We start from the raw sequence: 18,776 nt of genomic DNA, 5'->3' as shown, positions 1-18,776 counted from the left end.
TTCACTGTGGGTTTGTTTTTGATGTGAAATCCACACTGCATCAAAATAACAGCAGGAATTATAAACTGATGACGAGACCCCTGCTTTTGACCATATATTACTGTGGTTGTGCCTTGATCCGTGAAAAAGAACATGTACCTTCTGAGTAATGTGAGAGGGTTAGCAGGCTGACACACGATGCTCCTGCACCAGAGCCAAAAATGGTCACTCGCTTTGGGTCTCCTTTGAAGGCCTGGATGTTTTCTTTGATCCACCTGAGAGCCTGAATCTGATCCAGCAGTCCATAGTTGCCCTTGGCTGCCTGGTCTCCTGTGCTTAGAAACCCTGTATTGGTGAAAACACACAAGAGAAAAGAGATCTCTTCTTTACTTCCAAAAGGCACTGATTTAATGGGAGTATTCAAATTACAAGTAATTTTTTAATCTCTGAAATGCCTAGTACACTTTTTTTAATCTGGAGGCAAGTTAAACTGGTGAAATAGTGTTGTATTTCTCACCTGAATCAATGTGACCTTGAGTATATTATGAAAACAGAAGATTGTGCTTCTCTGTATAATTATTTCATGACTGGACCAAAGCTGCACTTAGCTTCTTTTTAAAATCTTCTGAAACCATCTAGAGGTACTAGTGTGTACAATGCTGTAGAATATAGCTTAAACACACTTGAAGAAGTACCTACTATCTATTAAACTTAAAATAGTACCTATCATCCTCGTTTCTACAAGCACAAAGCAAAAGAACCAACCAAAAGCCCACAAATTTCCTTCAAATGTGCCTCTAAACTGTTATGCACAGAGTGTATGTGCACTAAACTGTCTGGTAAATGCTACCTCCTTCTGGTGACTTTTTTTAAAAATAGGAATCTTATATATTAAAGTTTCAAAGGGAACTTGTGCTAAATTCCAGCTCTGTGTTATTATTTTCAGTCTGTGTTGTTTCCTGTTTTATTTTGAAGGTCCAGGTCTGATGTTAATGTGTCTGGTTTTGCTTCCCCTGTTTGGTTAGGCCTGATCTGCCCCAGCTGTGTTTCCCTCCTGTTACTCATTCCCTGATTGCTCCCTCTGTGTATTTAAGCCCTGTGTTTCTCTGTGTCGCGATCTACCCTTATCTTGCTGTGTGTTTTTTGAGTGATTCTTTATTGTGAACATGTTGAAAAAGTACAACAAAATAGAATTAAAAGAGACAAAAGAACAAAGCAAAACAAAAGGAAAATGAGCAACCACAACTCCAAATAACCTTCATGTTCAAAAAGGAGCAGGAAGAAGCATAAGCTTAAGCTAGCTGTGTGTTCTGTCTGTGTAAGTATTTTGTAGTCCTAGTTTTGTTGCCCTTTTGAGTTCAGTATTAAAGCGTTCCGCCTCCGAGTGTCTGCACATTGGGTCCTCCTACTACCACTCCTGCCTGCACACAGCCGTCACATAACAGTCTGAGGTGATTTGAGCTATGCGACAAAGACACAATAACACAATAACAAATCTCCTGCTGGAAACAGTGATTAGAAGATGGGGGCACTGGTGATAAGTGGATGGACATGGTCAACAACAATACTGAAGTAGGTTGTTGTGTTTTGACAACCCTGCTGGTTCTAAAGTGTGTCAAGAAAATATCCCTGTTGCACCGGCCTAGGGGGAGCCGGAGTGCAACACAAGGAAAACAAGAAAAAGAAAGCAAAGAAGTAAAGCACACAGCCACTATTTGTTTTATTAATTCGACAGGTAGTGAGCGTCAGGGTGGGCATGGACAAAACAACAAACAAAACACACTAGAAATGAAAAAACAACAAACAAAACACACTAGAAATGAAACAGAACTAACTTCCCTACAGTGAGAAAACCCTAAAAGAAAATACAAGCCTCTTACCTGTCTCCCTAACCGAAACACGAGAAAAAGGTTCCTAAAAGAAGCGGCTTCCCACCCCTACAGCTACCATGTCCAGATAGAGGTCTTTCTAAACTATTTCCACTGCAGCCTAGCTCTTCTCATCTCAGGAAACTCAGTCACACAGACACAGGGCCGAACGCGCGGCTCGCTACAAACAGGAAGTGGGAGAGGCTGCCGGCCCAGTCAGGTCCCAATTTGTAGCTGGCCTCATTCCATCTTCCAACAATGGTCAGCCTCCACCTGGAAACTTACATAACTGCATCATTAAGTCCTTGCAAAAATGACACAAAGACAAAAAAATCACTGGAGAGCGTCTTTGAAAATGGAGAGAAAGCCAAAGATGTGACACCAGAAGAATCGCAGAGCGCCAACTAAAAGAAAGCTGCATTTAAAAGAAAATTTCAAGGATCATTATATTTGCATTACATCACCCAAACACACACACAGACAGTTTGTCCAACGTGAAACTGGTCCATGATAAAAAAGGCTTGGGGACCGCTGCCTTAAATCACCTTTTTTCCCACTGCCATGTCATTGGCTGATTAGATTTCTGATAAAAATACGTAAACAGGTATAAATAAATCAAATGGCCAGTGATACAGCACAATAGATGTCATGGAATGACTTTATGTGATGACCAAACTGATGTGAGGAACCACAAACATGCCTTCCAGTTTACGAGTGGCAGGAAATGTGCCATTTCTTACACCAAATTTCAATTTTATTCAATTCATTATCATTCTAGCATTAAAGTATTATCTGAATAATATCTGCATTCATCTCTATAAATATGCAGAATGATAAAAAATAATTGTTATCATTTACAAGCCACTCACTGTCAAGTATTGGAAGTGCTTTGAATTTGATTTTGCCCATGCCTACACAAACGGTTGGCCAGCAGACATCCATTTCAGTCAAGTGCCAGACCGAGCAGCTTGGCAGAAGCTTCCACATCCAAAACTTGTTGACAAATTAGCAAATGTGCCTAAACCCATTAAGAGGGTTTCTAAATGCTGACACTGGGGGAACTGGTGGAGCGTTCTTGCCAGGCCTGGGAGCTCGGCAGCCAAGCCGGGCAGCAACAGCCGGGCAGCAACAGCCAGTCCCTGTGAGTTAACCAAGAATGAGGCAGGGTAAATGACAAATGGGATGAGGGCGGCTGGGTAAGAAAGGGGAAAGAAAGACAAGAGGTAGCCTTTGGCTTTTTCATAGAGAGCCGATCCTGTTTGTCATGGTGAAGTGGAAAGGATGAGAGAGATGGGATGGAGGGCAGGGTAAGGGGAGATTACAAGGCCTCTGGCAGCCTTGTACACCCTGTAGGATGACCACGGGTCCTGGCACTGCTCGCCTTCCTTTTTCCCTTCTCCCTTCAGTCTTTCATTCCTGTTCTTTTCCCCGTTTCTCTCTCCCCTCACATATCTCACCACAAAGAAGCCAAAGAGAGAGGCACGCCTATCAGGCAGTCTTCAGGATGTGTGAAGATTAGTCAGTGCTTCATTTCAAAGCACTATGTCCTCAAAATAGACTGCATGCATAACTAAGCCTACAGCCTAGAGATGCATCATTGACAACATTTTAGAAGCACAGGCTTAAAGAAAAAAATAAATCTACATGTCAATTTGAAACATTGTTTAGACAAAACTTTTTGGGGTAAATTAGCACTTTACACGTAGCACTGCATAACGTAAAGTTAAACAAGCTGGTGTGTCATTTTAATGATGACGCAAATTTCAAACAGACAAAAGGGACTCAAAGTTTGTTTGTTTTTTTTAAAGAAAAATATCAAAAGCTGAAAAATGTGGTTCATTAACACATTTTTCTTGTATCTGAGTCTCACCCAGTCCTCATTAGTAGTCCTACAATTCATCAGTGTCACCTGTTAAAGGTAGTTCCCCTACTGATTGTGGCACTTGTCATTTCTGGAATGATTTTAGTAGCCTGGACAGCAGGCGCCAAGGAAAGATTCATTTAGTGCCACTAGGTAATGGACGGGTTTTTATACAGTGCTCTTCTACTCTGAGCACCCATAGTGCTTTACACAACTTTCACACCAGCACTTTATTCTGTGCTCGTTCTAAGTAAGTGCTTCCATCCCACAGACATTCAGACAACGTGGGGTTAGTATCTTGGCCAAAGATATTTGGCATGCAGACTGGAGCAGACAAGGATCGACTGGTAGGCTCTACCACCTGAACTACAGCCACCAGGGGAAACCTGTAAGAGCTATTTGCACGAATAAAGAATAATCCTCAGACTTTTACCTTTACTGCTCCATAAAAGGTTAAAAGTGAATGTCCACAATTTAGAATTTTATTCAATAAATTTAGCAGGAGCAAAGCAAAATGAAGTAGTAGGAATCCTAAACCAAAAATCAAACCACTTCAACTGTACCTAACTAACCTGCTCTGAGCCAATCTGATTTTGTTCTTATTTTGCTGGAGAGAGGTTTAGCCCCTTGTTCTGAGTTGATGATAATCAGCCAACAGGAAAGGAGCATCCCCTGGGCATTCAGTGGAAGTATGACGTAAATCAAAATCCTCTTCTGAGCTGCTCGTCTCGCAGAAGACAAAAAGGAAGAACCCTGAGTCTCTGTCACACTTTTTATGACCAGTGCCTGCAGTGCTTGGAAAAAGAATTAACATAAATTCCTGATTTTGAAATGTGTTTTATTTTGATGCCAAAGGGAAATAGGATCAGAACAACATGACGTGAACATTTTTGGTATTTTGTTAGTAAAATAAGTCCATAATTTATTCTGGTGATGAGTCATTTTGGAAACATGCCAAGTTGCTAATTGACATTATCAATATTGGTGTAGGGAAACCAAGATCTTGGAGCAAGTTACACTAATGGAATATGAGCACAGTCACTCCAAACTTACTTCATCCACATAGAAAATCTGAGGTGAGATAAAAAATGAATTTTTACTATATATATTAGAAAATAGCATCAGATGACATACAGAGTGAGTGACACATATGAAAGTGAAACTGGCACTGCAGCTCTGTGGACAGACGGTGACCCGGCAGAATGCCAAGTGCAGAAGCTTTGGGCACAAACTGTTCACAGGCCACAGAGCGTATGAGTCACTGTTTAATTTAATAACATTCACTTACACTCATACTGGAAATGACAAGTATTTCTTTATCTCATTGAAACTTAAATGTATAAGTTACATTTAAGTTAAAAAACAAACTAGAATTACCAACAGGATGTGAATAAACAGCCACAATCTCAGACATATGTCAGACATAATATATGTTGCAACAACCATGTCAATATGTAAAGCCATTAGCAACATTGCAAATCTTGCCTCATTTAAACTTCACCAGTTGATGTATCATGACATATGGCACAGCTGTCTAACACCAGGACCAAAGAAAATAATAGCTTTTTTCTATTAAAACTCTCTGACGACTCTTTCCAACCCATATTTCCTGATGAGGCCTTTTATGAAATGCAATGGAGAGTTTTTGGTTACACGTGACCATAGAGGGCATTTTAAACTGTGTTTGAAAAGAGAGTGCCTTCCAAAGATCACCTCAAACAAGGATAATGTGAATCTAAGAACCGCTCTTTCTTAAAACCTGTTGAGGACCATGCCTGAGGTTGGCTGAGGTTGGTCTATAGATGCATATTTAAAAAAATGAATTAATAATCTATATAAAACAAGTAAATGATCTGCACTGGTGTCACCTTTTGTCTTTGGTAGTACAAAGAACAACAATAAATGTGAGCATCACGCTGTGACCATTATCGCAGCAGACAGCGGCTGCACGAACAGCTGGTTAACATGCAGCCATCATCATATTTCCAACACCCGGCTGAGAAGCACCTGAAATCCTGTTTAATTTCACCTCCTGACATTTTTCATCATCACAGTTTTCATGACAGTTGAGACAAGAAGCTACAAGGTGACTGAGTACTGCATCCATGCCCCCCCCCCACACACACACACACACACACACACACTCACTCACTCACTCACTCACTCACTCACACACACACACACACACACACACACACACACACACACACACACACACACACACACACACACACACACACACACACACACCACACACAGTGAATATTACTATCCTGGATATTGTTATGAATAGGCTCAGATCTGACTCACTATGGGTGCTTTCAGCGTTTATTGACATGGTGTTCTTGTTGTCCATGTGATGTATATGGATTAGTGTTACTCGTGGCATTGATGGTGAATGCTCTACGTTAGATCGCTGATTCTGTAGAGGCCCAGGCTGTTTCTTTTCAATCTGCCATTATTCTGTTTTATCAGCTGTCACTTTCTACTCTGACCTTAAACCACTCCGCCCATTAGATTTACTTAAATTGCATTTTGCTCCATCTCTCTTCAGTTTCCCAATCTGGGATAAATATAATATAAATCTCACCAAGCTTATCAACATTTTCAAGCTTCAATCAAACCGAATGCAAACACGCTGCAAATGTTTCTAAATTACAGCAAAATGAATGTTCATCCTCCCATCTGTTTCCATTTCACTTTGCCCTTTGTTGCATTATGTTGTCATCAGTAAGCCAACTTTCATATCTTATTAAAAACATCATATATTAAGATTTCCTTTTTCTTTTCAAGTTTTTTGCTCAGGGTGGCTATAAAAAAGGCGACCGTAGCCTGCAGCTGGAGACTCATTTGTAGTGACATTCTGAAATTAGATGCAAGAGACGCATACCTGAGATTCATGAGAAACACGCTAACTGGACACTTCCTGCTCTCCACTGCTTCAACAAAAGCTCAAGAAAACAAAACAACAAAACATCACTTGGTCTTTGATAGAACCTTGGAGCTATTTATTGTATGGACACATTATTTTGGTGCTAATGTGGTACATTTTCTTGGGCATCAAATTCAACGATACGTTCTTTCGCTCCACGTTTACAGTCAGTGGCAAATTAATGGTAAACTGAGCATCCAAACAGGTGGCTGCTACAGCAAATACTCACAACATGAAGGTAATAGCAGTACACTGTGCATGCTGTCCAGAAAGTAAGCTCTCCATGAAACATTAATTATCAGAGAGAATGGAAGGCAGTGATTTAAGATAAGCTTAGCAAGGTCAGCAGCTCTCAGCCGTAGCCATGTCCAAACCTTCCTCGTGTCGCATGCAAATTTGCTGAACAGGCTAAATCAACTGAGCACAATCACCGAGGCAAGGGAAGGTGAAGACAAGGCATTTAAAGCGTGTCAATTTCTGGTAATGAGAAAGAAGAAGCATTAAAGCCCACACGGGACATCCCTGGCATTAAACACTAGCTCCTCTGACTGACAGCACAGCAGTGGAACCAACAGACCACAGCTGTCAGGTACGTCAGCCACTGTGGGTGCATTTGAGGGTCACATCATGTGGCACATTTTTGGATGGCAGCAGAGCAATGAGTCACACTCACAATGGCATTATGATCATGACTGAGAAAGATATTCCTCTACTAACTTCTCTTTTTTTCACGTAAGCTGCAGATTAGCTTTGGTTGGCTAGGCTTCATCCTGTCTCTGCAGACTACACATATTTGACAGTATTTTGGAGGTTAGCACCAATGTCATCATTAATGGAGGTACAAATACATGTAATGTATGTCAATTCACATACTAACACAGTAGGTTTTACTTCAGGTCCATTAAAGAGTCTCACAGCGACACAGTGTTGCCTTGAATGATGTCATCCATCATGCTCAGCAACACATGCTCCACGGTTTGGTTATGCTGTGACTTTATTATGCAGCCAGTTACCAGCAGTGTTGGTCAAGTTACTTGAAAAAAGTAATCAGTAACTGATTACTGATTACTTCCCCAAAAAAGTAATCCCGTTACTTTACTGATTAGTTATTTTCAAAAGTAATTAATTACTTAGTTACTTAGTTACTTTTTAAAAGCACGATTTACAACCTGAATAGGTGATAAAGCGATAGATCTTTCAGCCCAATTCTACTTTTTCTACATAATCCATCATACAAAAAATGAAGTCTCTTTTTAAAACTTGTTTTATTAGTTTTAATCTTTTAACTTTATGCATCAAGCAAAAATTTAATTATATGCAACATTCTCTGACTGGAAGAAATTAGTTTAACATTTAAACCTATTTTCTGCACATTCCAGCACATAAAATAAAATATTTTGTGTGTTTACACTCAGTCTTTCAAATAGATGCAAGTAAAACACAGCAGAAAATAAATAAAGTCAAAGACTCAGCGGTCCTGTTGCTCTATTTTCACCTGTAAAGCAGGAGTGGGGTAGGCGGAGGTTTACCCTGGTGCAGGTGTGCCGCGGTCAGTTGAAGAATCCGCGAGTTTCTCTGTGAGTTTCCCATTACGTCGTAGCTACTCGGTGCTTGTTGGAAGTTTAGGGTTTTTTCGCTGTAAAAAGAAGTTTTCTTCCCACGCACAGCGGACACTAATGTTTTTGTCACTTTTTATGGAATCAAACTCAAAGTAAGGTCAGTACTTCCACGCTTTAAACGCTGCACGCTCATACTCTCTCTGCACATCGATATAGTGATCCATTGTTGATCTGCACACAGCTGTTGTCACTAACGTCGCACTCGCTTACGTCACTGTCATGAGACATTCTCACAAAAAAATCACGGTTTTAGTAACGCAGTAACGCAGCGTTCCTATGGGAAAGTAACGGTAATCTAATTACCGTTTTTGCAATAGTAATCCCTTACTTTACTCGTTACTTGAAAAAAGTAATCAGATTACAGTAACGTGTTACAAGTAACGCGTTACTGCCCATCTCTGGTTACCAGTTTAATGATACTATGTTAAGATTATCCATTACAGCGCCCTGCTGGTGGCAATGGGGGCACAAAACAAAGGTAAAGACCAGAAAATGGCCTGTGATCTATCAATGACATAATCAGTAGAAATTAAGTGCTGATATAATCTCACTGCGTAAGGTGACGTTGGAGGGATGTCTTTTAGAAGGACCTTCTTGTAAAGGCTATTTATAGTCCAAATGTGGTCACTGTGGACATCTTTCAATCTCAAACTTTGTTTTTATAATGTTTCTACATGTATAGGCTCTGCAGTCCCATGTTTTCAGCGGAGGGCAGGTTTTCTGGACAGAAACAGTCATGTGTGAACGAATGCAGAGGGAAGAGCATCTCCAAGATGGCGCGAGCTCCTGAGCTAAAACAAAAGTGAACAGCTGCACGGTGCAGAAATGTCCTCAGCTTCTCACAAGCAGTTTGATAAATGTGAGCATGAACTTCTCCTACTTTAGTCGCAACTTCTCTCAGTCCTGCTACCGAACACAAACACAATTACTTCCTGTTACAAAGCTCTTCATGATAAAACTCGATACCAACCTCACTAAAATAAAACGCAAGTGCTCTTTTAAACTTATCAAACACATTGTACTCCTTTTAAAAGGAATTCAAACTTTTTTCTAAATACTTGAACCATTATTATTTTACATTTTAACATCGATCAATTTAATAAATGACAGTTTTAACCTGGTTACAAACAAATAGGTTGATTAATTACAATAAATAAACCAATTAAAGAAAAGCAGGAAAACCTACATGCACTGAATGAATCAGCAGGCAAAGACAAATAAATCGTGTTTGTTTATAGATAATCAGTATTCCTACGTATCATTGCTGATAACAACAATGTTAAGATTTGTAAATAAAAATAATTACTTTTATTAATCCTGTAAATTCCCTGCATCTGTCATAGACGTCCAAAGAAATGAACCAGTCCAACGTTCAAATGTTGAACGTCATGTTGATGTCCAGGCTGGGTCATGGTTGGACCTCCAAACTGTGGATCAAGTTTGGACGTCAAACAGAATTAGTCACGGGCCAACGTCATCCGCACGTCTATCCAACATCCAGTGCTTAGTGGGGGTTTTGTTCCATCTTTTATTAAGTTATTTTAGCAATTCTTAGTAAAATTCTTTGTGTAGCACATCCTCCTGAGACCCAGCCTATTCATTACTCTCCTCTGTAGTGGGCACATGAATAAAAAAAGTTCAACTGAAAGATATTTTCCTCGGTCCTCACGAGCTTTTGGTCCTGACCATTCAATAGAAATTCGTGGAAACTTTTCTTTTTTGCCATCTACAGACTCAGTGTGGTGCAGCTACCCAAACTTTGGGCCCAGTGAGGTGGATTATTTTGGTAATTGTGTTGTAACCATGTTGGGTATAACCTTGGATACTGAAAGTAAGAAATCAAAAAGAAAAAAATCAATTCACCGTAACTCAAAAAAACAAGACTGAGCAGAGTGATTCCATCTGGCCCAGAAAATCGTAGAATCTTGTATAAAAAGCTCTTTGGAAAGCTAGGACAGACAAAACAAATATTTATTAAGGCTGCTTCTCTTGTGTTCTTTCCTATTTAATCCAATTCATCAATGTGACAATTAGAGCCCATTCCTACAACACTGTTAATCAATGCTACGATTTTAAATATCAGCTTATCTCTAAAACGCTGTGTTCCACAGGCTTTTAAGCGGCCTGCAATTAACCCGCCTCTTATGAAGCCCTTACTTGATCTAGCTAAATTTACACTAAGATTCAGACCACAGCTCAGGAAAATGCACAGGCTGCAGCATGCCTGTGCTCATGAATTTGATGAGTGGAGGAAATGGAGATGGATGAATGGCACAAACCAATTACTTAAAATACAGGCATGTCTTTTTGGGCCCTCTAAATCTGAGAAACATTTAGTTATCTTGGGATTACCTTCTCCAATAACTACGAGCAACCTAGGACTCATTTTTGACCATGATGCATTCTTCACATAAAACAAATATGCACTTCTTTCTTCTGTGCTATATTGATAAAATTAGAAGCATCATGTCTCAGAGTAATGCTGAAAAACTAGTTGTTACTTCTATGTTGAACTATTGTAATTCCTTATTACCAGGCTGTTCCAAAATCTCCTTGAAAAAGCTTTCATTGATCCGGTTGCACTTTACTGTTAGACTATAGGCCTACTGGTGTTTCTTTGTATTTTTAAGAATAGAATGGCAAGAAAATCCATTTGTTATCAGGCCCCTCTCCTGTGGACCCAACATCTAGTTTGGATTCAGGAGACAGACATCCTGTTCTATTTTTAAGATTAGGTTTAAAACTTTCCTTTTTATTAAATTGTATAGTTGGGGCTGAATCACGTCACCCTAAATCATTCCTTTGTTACTTGTTGTAAGTTCAGGCTGCCGGGATACGTTAAATGATGCACTGAGCATTTCTTCTGTATTCCACTCTTTTCACTTGAGTTTGACTTTTGTGTTCTCTCTCCTAGTGTGTGTGTGTGTGTGTGTGTGTGTGTGTGTGTGTGTGTGTGTGTCCCTTCCTTCCTCCTTCCTTCCTGTTCCTGTTGCTTATAAGGCATTTCTGATTGTTTGAATTCTTCCCTGATATCGTAGGCTCTTATTTTAAGGTTCAGCCTGTAACTTGCCTCTTTCTTGTGTTTCAGTAACTGGTATGGGCGCCAACTAAGACTGAAAGTGTCCATAACCTGCACTGTATTAGGACATTGCAAGAATGGTGATAATTAAAAGTGAATTACTGATCATTCAAAGTGAAAGAAATGGAAAAGAGCATGAGGGAGACAGTGAGTGAGAGAGAGGCGTCATACTGAACATGTTAGTCAAGATGTTTAAACATACAATCACTGAGGGTACAGAATTTTCACATACTGCAATGTAACATAATAGTACAAAAAAGTAATTATTCTATTATTAAATAATAGAAATGTAAAGCATCCTTCCTGGAATATGTGCTCCTTTCTTGTTCGCGAGATGTTGGTAAAGTCAGAGCCAGCTGTAGCGTCCGCTAATCTGTGCTCTGCACACACACAAAAGATTATGTGCCTATAAATAGATGAAGTTTTAATGAACAGGCATTCATCCATACACTTTTGTGGTGTTTGGAAAAGAAGACTTTGATAGCAACTTGAACCTGAACACAACTTCTAAATTCTGGGAATTCTTCTCAATAGTTCGTATACTGCCAGACGAACCCAGATGTTCCCTGTCTGAATTATTTGAGGACATTTCAAAGTGGGTAAACAATGTGCATCTGTTCTCTGAGGCTTTTTTCTCACTTTGAGTGAGAAAGTCTTTGATGAGATGCAACTTTTATCACAATAGCAAAGTCAGAGTCTTCTCCTCTGTTTACTTTGACATGAAAGAGTCTGTTTCACAGTATCAAAGGGAACAACACAGACCTCATTTGTGGATTTGGTACAGCTTTGGGCACAAATAAACCCTTCTACACATTTATTCGCTGCCTGCTTAAATACTAATGACAGGTTTTTAAAATGTGATCAGATCAACACTCGTGATTAGATTAGATCTACACCAGTGGAACACGGAGTGCTGGAGCATCCCCCAGAACTCCTACTCCCCACAGCCTTGCTCCTATTATGTGTAATGTAATGATACCAGCGGTACGCGTGGTGTACTGTTTGTCGCTGTCATTTTTGTCTGTTAGCCTGTTGTTTGTGACTCTTGTCATTCAAGCAATCATGTTCATGCCGGTGTATGATCGACAAACACTCGCCACTGTAGACACGCTGGTTAGCTCATGAAGCTCAGATCTGTCAGCTGCATTTTTCTACTGTTTTCCAGACAAAGCAGGAATTACCACCTTGCTTCTTTGTGTCCTGGTGCTTCCTGGATCCCACTGACACTTGCCTGGAACCTGTGGTTAGCCTGGATGAGGTGTTCCAACCCCACCGCCTCTGTTGCCCCAGGCCTGCCTGCACAGGGTTAATCTCAGGTCCTAACCTAGAGGTCCTGCTGAAGTCCTGCTGCTCTAGGTCCTGCCAGGTGCGGTCTGGTAAATACCAAATCACCGGCAAACAAAACTTTTAACCTTAGGAATGTGTCAGTCACACAGAGAAAAGTTTAGGGGAGCTGAAAATATCCCCTAGTGCAGCAGTCCGCAACCTTTTGTGCTCCATGGACCGGTTTAATGTCAGACAATATTTTCACAGACCGGTCTTTAAGCTGTCGCGGATTAATACAACAAAATTAAAGACACGACCGAGACAGAAACGGTGGTATTTTGTAAATATAATAATAAACATGAATTCACTGTGTAACTATTAGCAGCGTCCTGCTGAAATGCACCGACAGCATTGAGAGTAACATCCTCCTCTCTGCCCCTTAATGCTCTCTGGTCGCTATGGTAACGCGTAAACATTTCTTTCAAAATAAGACGCATGACTACAACACGGGAAAAGACCCGGGGAAACCGAGTTAACGATGAAAGCCCTGAAAACCATACATTTCACAATTTCACAGCGATTTTAAGCTCAACAGTTAAATCTGTGCAGTAGTGAAGTCTTGTTTCTTTTGTTTGAGGTGAAAGATGAAACCTCTTTAGCATTTGGAGACAGTAAAACATGCCTTCATTACGCCTTGGCTAGTTTAGTGTAATGCACTTTATGCCAGTCTTTCCTCTCACAGTCGATTCAAAATGAAGCGCCTCTTCTCTTAACTGGAAGCTGCACATTACACGTTCTAACTTCCCTCCACTGGCTGCCTGTCAACTTTGGTGTTTCCTTCCCTCTGTCACCAAGTGCTGGCTGAGTGGGAGTCATCTGATTGTTGGGGTTACTGTAGGGTGTTTACCTTACAACATAAAGCATGTTGAAGTAACTGCTGTGATTTGGTGCGATTGAGGTTTTGCACGTGATGTCATGCGCACATCTCTCAAGAGCTGTCCGCCATATTGGACATAATAATGGGTAACAATCACATCCAATAAATCATACGTCGTTAACACAGAAATTTCCATCGTAGCACCCAACAGTAGAGCAGAATATAGACATCGTGAGGGGAAGAAAGCAGTCATCAAGATAGAAAGAGAATCTTTCTTTTTATCACTGTCCCGCCGATTTGGATACAGGAAGACGAAAACAAACGTTTACCTGATATAGTAGAATCAGTTACGCATCTTTTGAATTTTAAAAATGAACAATATCTGTTTCAAATGCCGGCTAAACAACAACAAAGCATTATAAGCTACTGTCATGCCAGCTAACATTAGACTTAGCATCCTGAAACTCCTAATATGTTTTTCCTTCATAAAAACAGTTTAATTACACTCTCAGATCACATGAGAGTTTGCTTGCTGCGTGCTTGTCTGCCCACATCAGCTTCACCTCAAAAAGACTTTCAGTAACAGCAGTGAACCGGAGCTAACAGCATCTAACAGAGACAAAACCTACTGATGGGAAATTATCTTCATCAGCTCACCTCAGTATCAATGTCTACCTCAAATGAGATGCATGAACTTATTGACAATGTCAGAGATAATAAGCAGAGACATGGAAATTTAAAAATGTAATAAAAATCAGGTAAATATGTGAGCAGTGACCAGCGACTCTGATTCCAGGCAAAATCAAGTGACTTTGGTTTGTGACCCCTCTCGACAGAAAATACTGATAACCATTCAAACTTTTGTAAGCTTCAGATCTCATCCAGTATCGTCTGAGGGGTCAATATAAATCATGTGAAGTCAGCGATAGTGACAGGATTTCACTTCACAACATCAGTAAGCTGAAACTTCCATCTTCATCCCCCCCTGCCTAAAATCTTTACATAAAGAGCAAAATGCTCACCATGAAAGTGCTGTACTTCCTCTGAGAGCGTATATACCAGGGGTGTCCAACTCCAGGCCTCAAGGGCCGGCGTCCTGCAGGTTTTAGATCTCACCCTGCTTCAAAACACCTGAATCAAAAGATTAGTTCATCACCAGGCCTCTGGAGAACTTCAGGACATATTGAGGAGGTCATTTAAATCGGCTGTGTTGGATCAAGGACACATGTAAAACCTGCAGGACACCGGCCCTCGAGGCCTGGAGTTCCCCACCCCTGGTATATACTCTTGTTTGTTTACCCTTTAACTACCACACCAAGTAAAATGCAATGGAAAAAGCCTAATGTGCTCGACCATTTGGTTAAGCAGGTTCTTAAAGGGTTAACTCGTCTACTTAATGTTTGGGAGGTTTTTACTCACTTAACGCGCCAGGATTGTCCAACATGTGTTCTTATCTAAATCTGGGTAAGATGCTAAATAAGTGTTTGTCCCAACTGAAACTTTACAAGGAAAGAAAAAGCTGATTTTTCCGTGTACTGCAGCAGTATTTAAATATCAGCTTTAAATATATTTCAGCTCCATGAAGCACAGCAGTGATTCTTTTTGTTTTTAATGTGATCAAAATTCTAAGCACCCTGAGACGTGGTTTAATGGGATCATAATGCATATTCAGGAACATGCACCGTTTGGATTTGATGCATTTTTATGTGATTGCAATTTGAACACTAGGGACATTAGGTAAAATCCCTTTGAAGTGATATCTATGTCCAAGATTCTGTGACTATCTTCAAAAGCTCGAAATGGGTTTGATTTAGGTAGACCAATGCAACACTCCAGAACAAAAACACTTGAACGGAATCAAACATTTAAACAGTCTGTCCTCTAAAAAAGATTTCAGCAAACTTTAGTGCAGACAGGAACTCGTCGCCATTCAAGGAAAAAAAAAGGGAGTCTGTGTGTGAGAGAGACAGATATTCTGCTACAGCGAGCCCCTCTCAGCTGTGGAAAAGCGTGATTGGTTTCACATCCATTCATCCAGGGTGCTATCCCAGTCATCCACTGGCGTATGTTCATTAAGTTCTGTAGAGCTAATTAGAATCTATTTGACATCCATGGGGAGACATCTGCACAGCTTGCAGACTGCACAAACATTTCACAGGCACAAGTAGTCGTGCGCACTGTAAGCATTTTACATGGGGGAAGATGCTATCATAGCATGCAAGGTATTATAAAGCAAGTGAATAAACGTTTCATTAGCAGTGCGTATAATGAAACCAGTTTTGACTATTGCGCCTCCTTAAATAATATAGGTGGGCCTGACAGCTGACATCATTGTTCTTTTATATTATTGGCTCTTTGCTCTCTGAAACAGATCTCGTCCCACCCCTTATTTGAACAATAAAGCAGATTTAATTACATTCAGTTACTGGCTGTGCAAAAAAGGGAAAAAGTGTCCCTGTACCCCCATCAGAGTTCATGTTGACAATAAAAATCATTAGAGAAGTCAGAGTTGAAACAGAACAAAACTTGTAATAATGCAGAATGCACTGGAGGCACTTTGAGCACATTTAGCAAAATAAAGTTCTAATTAATCAAATTACTGCAAACCAACTGACAAGTGATGAATGTGGAACGCTCAGGGCTCCTGTGGGTTAGTGGCCTGAGGGCCAGCAGCCCATTGTACCTGGTTGCTGGTGAAGCACTAATAATAGAAACTCTCCCAAAGAATCCTTTTTTAAATTATTTATTTATTTCTTCAAATTGACTCAGATGTTTAACAACATCATCAGTGAGCAGGGAGAACATGTTTGACGAGTTCTGCTGCAGGAAAAAAGAAAAAATACAGATGTTCCCCTGATCAGGATCAATCCTGAGCATTATTTCTCATAACTGCAGAAACATATTTTTTAGGACTTCATCCACAATGAAAAGCTCAGAGGCCATATGTACAAACATTTATCCCAGAAAAAAACTAAGATGAGAAAATCAAAGCCAAAATTACCAGATCGCTAATCCACCATCATCTTGATTTTCTTCTTTGTCTTAGGCTGCTCCCTTCAGGTTGCCGCACTGGATCACCTGCCATCGCTACCACCCTACACCTGGCTTTCACCCACCTGAGCCTGCTGTGCTTGAACACCTCCCTCTGCAACTGGATCCTGGACTTTCTGACGGAGAGAATTCAGACAGTCCGGATCGGCAACAGCATCTCCAACACCACCACACTGAGCACTGGAGCCCCACAGGGCTGTGTGCTCAACCCACTGCTGTTCACCACATCATCAAGTTCGCTGATGACACGACTGTGGTTTGTCTCATCAGCCCAAGTGATGAGTCAGCATACAAAAAGGAGGTGCAGCAGCTGGTGTAGAGTCAACAATCATCTCTTTTGAGTCAACAAAAGAGATGATTGTTGACTTCAGGAGAGCACAGAAATCACTGTCCAATAAACATCAATGGATCCTCTGTGGAGGTCGTCAAGAGCACCAAATTCTTTGGTGTCCACCTGGTGGAGAACCTCTCCTGGTCCCTCAACACCAGCTCCATAACCAAGAAGGCTCAGCAGCATCTCTACTTCCTGCGCAAACTGAGGAAAGCCCAGCTGCCATTATCCATTCTTACGACCTTCTACAGAGAGACTATCGAGAGCGTCCTGAGCAGCTGCATCACTGTCTGGTATGGTAACTGCACTGTATCGGAGTGCAACACCCTACAAAGCAGCTGAGAAGATCATTGGAGCTCCTCTCCCCTCCATCACCGACTCTTACAGCACCCGCTCCATCCACAAAGCCACCAGCATTGTGGAAGACGCCACACACCCCACACACTCTTCACCCTCCTGCCTTCTGGCATTCGGGCCCTCACTGCCAGACTGCGATCAAGTAATTTTTTTCACAACCCACTGTCGTTGTTGCACTTTTCTAATGCACTGTTGTGTCTGTATCGCTCTGCTCTGTCTTTGTTTTGTTTGTTTGTTTTTGCAATGTTTGCACACTTGCACTTCATGCAGTCCTGTGTTGATTGCCTGTCATATGTAGCACCATGGTCTTGGAGGAGCGTTGCCTCGCTTCACTGTGTACTGTAGCACTGCACATGGTTGAACTGACAATAAAGCCACTTGACTTGGCTAGTATGCAGTAAGTAGCAGTAGTAATGATCAATCTTCACATTTTTTGAAGCTATAAATATGGTGATATTAAGCACATCAATAAACAAAGCACTGTTTTTCTTTAAAAACGTGTCTTGCTGTGCAGTACCTACTGTATGTGCAGCGCACAGTGGGTACCTCTGTAATGACTGTAGCATTATGCAGCATTTTTATGTTTATGTTCAGTAACTTGTAAGTAAGTGACAGAAACAGATGGGGAGGTGGTCTCCACAGAGACCTGCAATATAACATGTTTGTTTATATTTTTTAGGCTCACTATTGTTCTTTTGGAGATTAAAGCACAGACAGAAATCTGGATGTGAAACCACTTTTTTATTCACTGTGTGCTTTGTGTACTCACCGTTCAGTCTAAACGCTTTCCAGTTTTGTGGATGTCTCTAAAACATTTATTGCTTGCATCTATCTACCATGCATAAAATCTGGCTGCTGTGCATATGAGTGAGTTATGATTAATTTATGAAGACACCTGCATGGACACTATTCTTAGTGTCACTATCAAAACACTGCAATGCAATATTACATGCGGAATCACACTTTCCACTCCTCTGTGGTTCTGAAATAGTTTGATATCCTCATCATTTATGTTCTAGGTAGTGAGAAGAATTATAAAGCAAAACTAAATCCAGCACAGTTTGTAGCCATGCATTGGCTAAATTTTGTATTAGAGTTTTATGCTAATGTAATTAGACAGTTTAACTACTGCTCCTTATGGTTGCTTGGAAATGCTGAGTTCAGTGATGGGCAAATGTCAAGCTTTGCCAAAAAGACCAAAACTTGAAAAAAAAATGATCCGACCATTTTTTCATGTGCACCCCACAAAAATAATACCGTATTTTTTGGACCATAAGGCGCACTGGATTATAATGTTCCCTCTGCTGCGCTGTGCACAATTGTGCACTGCTGGCACGTCTCTGCGCACAAAAAAATCTAACCTGAATTGGAATTAAAATAAATACTTTAACAATTCTGTTTTGCAGTTTTAGTTTTGCAGTGTTGCGATTCACACTCGTATATACACAGCTAATCAACGTTTACAGGCTATGACAGCGTCCTTATGTGCGACACCGGTGTTTTAGCAAAGCGGCTGATGTGGCGTGAAGCCACGTTAATGACAACGTGTACAACCA

The 18,776-nt window shown here is 40.6% G+C and overlaps 1 protein-coding gene across 2 annotated transcripts in view; it reads right to left on the bottom strand.

Annotated features, from left to right (window-relative positions):
• nlgn4xa (neuroligin 4 X-linked a) overlaps positions 1–18,776 on the bottom strand; it is a 115,105-nt gene that overhangs the window by 19,206 nt on the left and 77,123 nt on the right. For both annotated transcript variants that reach the window (XM_040014780.1, XM_040014779.1), the window contains one exon: positions 139–324. In XM_040014780.1, the coding sequence (XP_039870714.1) occupies positions 139–324 (186 nt within the window). The remainder of the gene's footprint in view (positions 1–138; positions 325–18,776) is intronic.

The sequence above is a fragment of the Simochromis diagramma genome, unplaced genomic scaffold (genome assembly GCF_900408965.1).
Source record: "Simochromis diagramma unplaced genomic scaffold, fSimDia1.1 OVJJ01000165.1, whole genome shotgun sequence".
Classification (NCBI taxonomy): Eukaryota; Metazoa; Chordata; class Actinopteri; order Cichliformes; family Cichlidae; genus Simochromis; species Simochromis diagramma.
The sequence above is the reverse complement of the archived record's forward strand: the minus strand, read 5'-3'. Positions and strand labels throughout refer to the sequence as shown.